The 9,077-nt window shown below is 33.8% G+C and overlaps 1 protein-coding gene across 1 annotated transcript in view; it reads right to left on the bottom strand.

The window, feature by feature from the left end:
* Window positions 1-1,565: 1,565 nt before the first annotated feature.
* LOC108685585 overlaps window positions 1,566-9,077 on the bottom strand; it is a 33,718-nt gene continuing 26,206 nt past the window's right edge. The window contains exons 12-21 of the mRNA XM_018190441.1: window positions 7,465-7,966; window positions 6,586-6,982; window positions 6,223-6,457; window positions 5,579-5,750; window positions 5,208-5,447; window positions 4,555-4,710; window positions 3,171-3,322; window positions 2,842-2,948; window positions 1,944-2,465; window positions 1,566-1,738 (exon numbers count right to left, since the gene is read on the bottom strand). Coding sequence (XP_018045930.1) covers window positions 1,586-1,738; window positions 1,944-2,465; window positions 2,842-2,948; window positions 3,171-3,322; window positions 4,555-4,710; window positions 5,208-5,447; window positions 5,579-5,750; window positions 6,223-6,457; window positions 6,586-6,982; window positions 7,465-7,966 — 2,636 coding nt within the window. The 3' untranslated portion in view covers window positions 1,566-1,585. The remainder of the gene's footprint in view (window positions 1,739-1,943; window positions 2,466-2,841; window positions 2,949-3,170; window positions 3,323-4,554; window positions 4,711-5,207; window positions 5,448-5,578; window positions 5,751-6,222; window positions 6,458-6,585; window positions 6,983-7,464; window positions 7,967-9,077) is intronic.

The following is a 9,077-nucleotide window of genomic DNA, read 5'->3' as shown; positions in this document are numbered from 1 at the left end:
TATATATATATATATATATATTTATATATCCCTTTAAACTTACATAATAGTAAACCATTCTTATATGTTATTAGACTATAGAGCTTTCTTTTATGGTACAGATTGTCATGTGTCGGCAATTTATTAAATGCCGTCGATACGATACATGCTCTCAAGCGAAAGCCTTTCTGATCGATGATCACTAAAGATCCTTTATGTCGACAACGTTATTGTATCAGATGATTCGTTAGTTATTTTTGTCATCATCATTTTACCAAAGTTAAAGGACAAATTACATTGTCACACAAATATTACTGTTATCTTCATCATTCATCTGTGGTTTCGAAATATAATAGAAGTTTTTCTTAATTAGTTATCTCGATCAAAGATTTTATTTGTGTGAATTAATGGTATGAAAATTGTGTTTTTTCCGCGCATTGTCTCATCTCAATCAATACTTTACTTTTAATCACATATTAAGAATGTACTAATAACATATTCTGTGTGCGAGAGTGATAACTCTTATTTATGAAAGTTAGCGTTATGCCGCTTTCTGCTTCATTTCCTTGTGCTTAATTCTGCAATATAATATATATTTTTCTGTCTTATGACAACTTGGAAGAGCTTATGTTATCAAAAATAATATTTCTTATAACGATTTCTTGTAACGATATTGAATTACAAATATCACAAATATTGAATTAAAATAACATATTGTATATATTCAGAAAAAAGATATAGAAAAGTTGAATAAGAATCATTTTTAATTTTATAATATTTATTCTAAAATGGAAGCAAAATTTTAAAAGTGATAATTAAAGTTCATTAAACTGGAGATTACGAAAAAAATGTTATGGAAGCATCGTTAAAAGGATTTCTGTATTTAAAAAAAATCAAAAACAATATATACGAAAATTTTTAATAGAAAACTTTATAGTATAGGAAAATAAAATTATGCATGAAAATTGCCATATATATGTTAAACTTGCATATTAATCAATGTAAGCCAATATTTTCGAATTTAATCGACATTTATCGGATAAGCTAAGAAATTTTCGAAACAAAAAATTTTCTATAATTTTTCAAATAACTTTATGAACGTGAAATAACTTTTAAAAAAAGTTTTAAAAATTCTGTATTAAGTATATACCTCATTTGTCTGCTTTAGCATTATTCTCTTCATGGCTAATTCACTTTGATAATAAAACAAAGATGGCAGCCTAATACGCCATCAAATGTGATTGAATTATTATAGAAGTATCAAACAAAGTTCACGCGAATGGTGCCGAGATTACGTCTAAACTTATTATTCATCGAGTAGCTTAGCAACTTGTGTGATATCGGAGAAATCTATCATAATTCGTGTCAAGTCTTACAATATAATTATCGACTTCTACATCCCGGTCGCAGTCGGAATGTCCTAATTACAAGTCAGTGCAACGAAAAGATCTCGATTATTCACGTATAATATCCGATAACACGACATGGCCGCTGTAACAAGAGTTACAAGAGAATAATTTTTCCAACATTGAAGAATTCATCACTCCTTTATCGATACGTGTTTTTCACGTCGTTCTTGCGGCATCTTTCGCGTGTTGGTTAACTTTCATAGTCCACAATCAAAACTTTCTTGATCCTGTAGATTCTTCTGATATGCCTCCAAACAGCTGTCGATGTTTCTGTATATGCCTGAATTTGCTTGATACATTAGAGTTTCTAGGATTCTCTCGTTCTTAATAACTTTCGATGGTAATACGATCTGGAAAGATAAGAAGCAATCCTTTTTTTATTTAGAAGAACAAGAAAAAATCATTTATAATATTTATTTCACACTAGCAGATAATCGTATCGTATAATTTTTAATACAATAAATTATATATAATTTAATATAATGATTATATATTTAAACTAAGATGCTTTTTTTATTTTTCAATATCATATAATACATTTTTTTTTATATTTACCCTAATTAGTTCCTGGGGTGTTATCTTATGTAACTTGAGATCCCTGCTGAGCCTGTCCATGATACACTTGAACTCCACTTTGGCATCGATCTTAGTCGATTTAGTTTTGATTCTGTGTTTTGCCCAGTTCAGCATTGCTTCGAATTTCTTGACCTCCGGCAATTCAAGGCCACGACACATGATCATCTGTACCATCGATTCACTCAGAGTGACAAAGTCCGGATGATTAAAGAGCAATTCAGCCCGTGTCTCGATAAATGCGAGGATCATGTTGACTAACTCTGAAGCGGACGTGTAACGCCAGTAATAATTCTCGAGGGCGCATAACATTACGCAGACAATCTCGACCCTTAAAAATTGTTTGGCATGATGAAAGCATGCCTGAAGAAGTTCTGGCAGGTCATAGTGCTCCGCGGCGCATATCAGACCAGGTATGTTGCTGCACGTCAGCGGACAGGATCCAGTATGCAGATAGTCCAGCAAAATTCGGAAAGTCTCTGGATCGAACTCGATGATGTCAAACTGAAAATATTTGTTTCTTTTATAGAAGAATTAAAACCACAATCAATTGTGGACTTCGAGATTTTTCAAATCCATCTACAATATTTTTAAGATATAAAAGAAATAATTTACTAATTTAGTATTAATCAATATAAATCATAATTATTGGTTATAAAAGTGAAATAAATATATTAAATATTAGAACTCATTTTAGGACAAAATAATGAAGATATTTAATCTTATAAGATATATTACAAAATATTATATATGTATATATAAATATAATAAATTATAGATTTGGCAGGAAATTTTAATTTCGCGTGATAACTTTCTAAGAATCCTCTTTTATCGTTTTTTCTCAATATTGAGATACGTATTACGTTAACGTCTTACTTACCTCGGTCTGTGCTAGTTTGGCTCTATCTACTTTCTGCGCGTCCGCGCAAACACTGAGTCGGGGCACTGCCAATGACTGGGCTTTATCCTTGTCTTTAGCTTCTTTATCTAAAAAATATTTAAATTCTGTTTTTCCATTTTAAAAGAAACGCAATGCTATTGCACGAATATATTTTCACTGCCATTATTAAACATTAGGATTACTATTTTATTATTTCTCTACAGTATATTTATCAATAAATTTAATTATGCACTATACTTGATAAAATTGAAAAGTATCTGATATAAGATAAATTAGATCCTTTCCCTTGTAAGGATTGAAACACCTACTACTACAATCCTGCGAGCTGGCCCATCGCTTTCGATCCTCGCTCTGCAAAGTGCTGCCATGCTTTCTAATACTCCTTCCCCATCCTGCTGTGATCGTTCCCAGTCGTGAGAAGGCCCGTTTCACCATTGGCGATGAAGGGACACTTTTGGGCCTAAACACATCAGAACCAGTATCTCACAGAAACCGCGGAGCGGCACCTCAAGGTATGGAGGTGGAATTTAGGTATTTCACGCAGAGACAAGAATGATTCTGGGTTCAAGGTGAAAGGAAGGATTGATAATTGGAAAGGACAAATATTGGAATATAAAATCACGAAATGAAAACGAGACAACGACGAAAGCTTATTCTCGGAATTAACAATTTGTAACGTGCGAAGAATCGAAACAATTTGTGCGCATATTCATCGAATCCACAGATATAGAAACTTTCCAATTTAGTCAATACAGTTGATTATTACATGAAATTTAGAATATAAAAAATAATAGTGAACTGCAGTGATGTAAAATTATTGGCGATAATGCCACAATAAAAGTAGATGAAAGCATACTTGATATCAACATACTAACGAGTGGAAAAAAGAATATACATGTTATACAACGTTTTTTTTTTTTTATAAGAGATACAGATTATGAGAGAAAAAGAATTTAGATAACAGACTGACGAGCAAACGACAGACTTCATTCATAGAATTTTAAACAATAATTATCGTTTTTCTTTAATAATCAAAGCTAGGCAAATTTGCCACGTGAATCGTATCATTCGACAGAATACTGTGCCTTTCAAAAAAGAGCATGCTACATAAAGTCCAATACAAGTCCACGATACATGGTTTGATTAAATTTGCAATTTTTGCATTGTACGTAATAAATAATAAAAAATTACGAGATAATCATGCGGTGCCATGAGGATAGGAGACATGGATGTGCCGTGTAAAAAGATACATATATTACGATCAAATAACGATATAAATATAAAAGAAACATTCGACATTAAAAATCGCAGGCATTATAGTCTCACCGTTCATATTTTCAATTTATTCTCAGAGAAATTCTCTTAGAGAAATCCAATTTTATCTCATGTAACATATCGCATAATCCACATTCTTGATTTCTTTGATTGAGACTCCAAATCCAACGCAAATTCTAAGATCCAAACATTCTCGAATCGCCAATGATTTTTATAATATTTTGCATAGTTGTTTAACAATTGTTTGTCGTTGATTTATTTAACGATTTTGATTTTCAAAGCTTACCAGTTTTCGTAATGACGCATTCCACTTTAATGAGCGAATTTTGATATCAATATTTGATTCCGAAATAGATTCATAAAACTAACAAATAAATAACGAGCTAACGACAACATTCATAATTATCAAGAACGTACCTAGGACTTTCCATGTCAGGAACTTGTAGGAAATTCGAGCTCTTCGGCTTCTGCGGGCTAAGCAATGTTGGTGCTGGTCTTGCGAGTAGCTCAGCAACCGGTACTTGCGGGCTTCCGAAGCCCGCTTGAATTCCGTATAACATTTCTTGAAACACTCTGTATAAATACGATAAATTTTCATATCACATCATATTTCATATCGAATTTATTTCATATCGAATTTTTTATGTTCATGCTTCCGCTTAGCAAATGTCTTTTGCATTGTTAATCAGTCGGTCTAATTAGCTGCATTTACTTGTTTATTTATATTTCTTTTGACTTATATTTCTTTTATACTTATCAATCTGTGAAACACTGAGCTAATTAGAAAATACTTGTTATATTTGAAATTAATAAATTAACTGAAAGGACTAATCAATAAATTATTGAAAAAATCATTTTTTTATATTCAAAATATATAATCAAGTAGTAATTTGAATTTTTTAGACATTAATTTATACATATTTTTGCAAGCATTATTATATACCTACAAATATATTTATATTTAAATATAAATTCTATTTCATTTAATTTGGTTAAATTTTATTTTGTTTGATTACGAAACGAGCAAATGCTATGTGCATAATCTTCGAAGAAAAGAAAATATTTATTACCTGCTTCTTACTGCTAGAATCGCCCTAACACCGATGAATCGGACTTTTTGTTTTTGATGTCCCGGCACGAGGAAAGACACGTCAAAAAGACTAGTATTTAACGTCACATTTGCTGAATTATTGAGGAACACTCTGGTGAAATCTTTTGCTAGTTGATCATAATCTTCGAATTGATCTCGTACTGAATCCAACAGTGGTGAAGACGGTCTCATGTGTCCAATCGGTCGCCAAGAACCTCGTCTAAAAATCAATAATCATATTGTTAGTTTAATGCAAAATATCATATTTTCAAATTCTTTTTTTCGTAAATAACCATTTTAATCGTGAACTATATATTTAATATGTATTATTTTATTATAATCGTGTCTTACCTATATGGTTTCGGAATCTGGCCTGTTTCCGCGTGATTAGCGAGATTTGCTACGATATCTTCCAACATTTGACTTCTCGTTCGTTCCTGCATCCTTGCGAATTTTGGTGCAGAATAACTCGCCCTTTCGCCATTCACAATTTTCGTTAATATCCATTCTCGGAACATTGGACCTGTTGCGCCCGAGAATCCAATTCGATAGATAAGTTCAACGTATAGAGGAGATTTTAAACTGAGACAATGCTAAAATAGCGAGCAATTTAATCTTGCATTTATATTGTCATTATTTTGTTTGATTAAAAATTCGATAATTGCAGTGCAATGTCAAAGCAGAAATTATCAAGTAATATCAAATTTGCTAAACTTTGTCGCAAACCATGTATATGTAGATTTATAATGAAGATTATATTATTATGCAAATTACATATTTATCAATATCTATTGCGAATATATATTTATATTGTCATTTAATGCATACATAATGCCAACGATTAAACGTTGTAAATATTTGCGATATGATAGGAAAAAAACATAAACTTTCCTTGTGATGCAATAACGTTTTATATATAAATTCTTTTTTTTTTTTTCAAATAAAAATAATTTCTTTTATCGTCACGTCAGTTTTATATGAAAATGTAATAATACCTTTTTCAAAGACACTTTGCTCCCATAGATACGGTTTGTAGGCCCCAACTTCATCCCTTGTAACTACGGATACCTCATATCTCGTGATTTTTCGCTTTATCCGTGGACTCACTCGCACCAAGATAAATGTGTGCAAAAAGTGCGATTTGATGCAAGCTGGACTGAAACTCGTGTTGTCGGCTTCCAAAAATACGACACACACTATATCATTGCCAATGTGTCTTTTTCTTTGAAGCTACACGAACAAAGAGTAAAGATTTTTAATTAAATTCTTGGCATTTTTATCACTAAAATTTATTTGTCGCGTTAACGAGAAAATTCAAGGAAAGTACAACTGAAATAACAGTGCAATAAATAACTTACTTTTTGAGGATCGTGTTTCTCGTAAGGCAATAAGGTGGACACGTGAAACATTATCTCGATGCCCCTCCAGTTGGTGTAGACAGAATATAGGCCCGTCAAATCGTGTACGGTGTCGAGACCACCTTTGTACTTGTCGAATCCCTTCAACCTAATCTTGTCCCCGAGAATCTGCAGGAATTCCTCGAAGAGCAGCGAATTATCATTGTTATCGAGTATCTCTTCCTCGTTATATTGCCCTTCCTGAACATAAATCATCCCCACCTTCAGCTCGGACTTGATAAAAACTTGATCGAGCTTCAGAAGTTCTTCGGGCGTATCTGGTAATTGGCCCAGGGTTAACGGTGGATTGATGTTCACCTCCTTACCGAGACTTCGTACCACTTCTTCTCGATTATATCTGCCAAAAAAAATCTATCATGTCTCATGTACTTTGAAGAGATATTGATTGGTTTGTAACATGCATTTAATTAACAATTTCAATTTGTTTAACTGCTAAAATAAATTTCTAGTACAATTCTAGTTCAAAATTTCAATTTTACATATATAATTTTACTACAATTTTTATTATACTCTGGAGGCTTTCATGAGTATTTTCTTTGTAGAGGTGCGCGGTTTATGGGCTATCTCCGTGTCTTGATATATCATTAAATGCAAGATTCGCGAAACGTTGGTGTTTAATGATGTATCAAAACACAAAGATAACTCGTAAACCGCACAACTTTTATTATTCTAGGAATCTAAAATATTTATTTAAAACTAGATAAATTATTACTTGATATAATAATTTGTTTATTCTTATTAATGAATAAATTAATTTTTTAGAAAAATTTTTAAATACGACATAAGTAACATGAGAGTAAAATGTAATTTAGGAATTACCGGTCAGCAAAGACGCAACTGGCAGGAATAAGGCCATGAACCGTGTAACTGATGGCTCTGACTAAAATCCTGAATTGGTCACGATTATTAAGCGTCTCTTGTTTAATGCTGAGTATCACCGGTCCCAGATCTTCATCGTTTGTAAAATAATTCCAATGTTCCGAGCCATAGAAATATTTCTCATAGGTCTCTTGTTCGACGGAGGTGAGCTCGAAACCCTGATTCTTTTCCCATTGCTCCTCGATGGTAGTCTTCTTTCGAGGCGGATCATCCGTATCACCTTCATTTTCCGCTTCGAACAAACAAGAAGTCTTATCCTGCCGTCTCAATATCGACGAACGATCCTCCGTACTCTGTCCTTCCGCTTGTTCAGGATCGGTAGCCTCATGTTCGCTCTCACTTTCGTCCCAGATTGTGTCCGACGTGATCTGTTGTCGCGAGCATTCGATCCAGTAGCCGGGTGTTGGTATCAAGTTGTGCGGGAACTCTTGACAGAACTCGTCTATACGGGGAAATTTATTTTCAACTTGTATCGAATTCTAATTTACTTGTTATGAATGTTATTTTTTAAAATGAGCAGTGATGAGTAAATCTAGAAAATCTAGAAAAAAATAGGAATAAATTGTTAAAATGAGTACAACAACTTTATATGATAAGCCGTACCTGCCGGAATTCTGTGAGCTATTTCGATTGTACCTTTGGAAGTTTTATAGATCAAGCGAGAAATCATTAAAGAATGTAATCACAGAGTAATATCGTAGTAAAAGTTATTACATTGTCATTGTACACGTTGTACGTAAATGCAATAATCCTCAACGTTTTCATCATGAAGCGCGCGGACGTCGATTGGGCAATTTCGCTCAAAGCGAGATTAACGTTAATTAAACCCGTTTGACTAGCTCTCTTCTCGGCGGAGTAAATTGGTGGGCGATGACGCCGATGGTGTTCTTCACAGATACGAAAAGGATTGGTCGAATCATTCTCGAAGCGAAAAGGAGTTTGTTTAAAATTAGTGAAACAAAGAAAACGAGTAGAAAAGAGAAAGATATAAAGAACGAGAAAAACAGATAGAATAAATAGTATCCAAAGACAAGCACTCTGTCTGAAAATCATTAAAAGAGGAATCTGATCCGATAAAATAGCGCCTCGAGAATGAATCGACCGTAAGGCGGAACCTAGAGAGAGAGAGATGCGGAGAATCTTGAAGAGATTTTCCTTCCATGACGCCGGACTCACGTCCACTTAAGTACGTATCTCCGGTAATATGTTTCCTCTCTGCCCCTGCGTGCTCTGTTGCCTCGTTTTATCAATCTTCCTCCTTTCTGTCTTCCTCTGTTGCTTCTTCCGACGTGCGGCTGTCGACGATACCGCAGTCGATTCACTGTAAGGTAGAACACCAAGCTGTTTGCAAACAGGGCTTGGTATTCGAACTTAGAGTGAGCCGCCCGCGGTGCCCTCCTCTTCATCGTAGCTCCACTGCTGCAAATCGACCTAATTGCCGGGCTCTTTGTTCGCATATAATAGCCATCCGTATCTCACTAGAAACCCGAATTTGGACACGCCGCTGGTTCCCTACCTTTGGAGAATTTCCTCAATTCGCGAAACAAAAGGAT

This window comes from Atta colombica, unplaced genomic scaffold (assembly GCF_001594045.1).
Source record: "Atta colombica isolate Treedump-2 unplaced genomic scaffold, Acol1.0 scaffold155, whole genome shotgun sequence".
Taxonomy (NCBI): Eukaryota; Metazoa; Arthropoda; class Insecta; order Hymenoptera; family Formicidae; genus Atta; species Atta colombica.
Note: the sequence above shows the minus strand (reverse complement) of the source record. Positions and strands in the feature narration are given on the sequence as shown.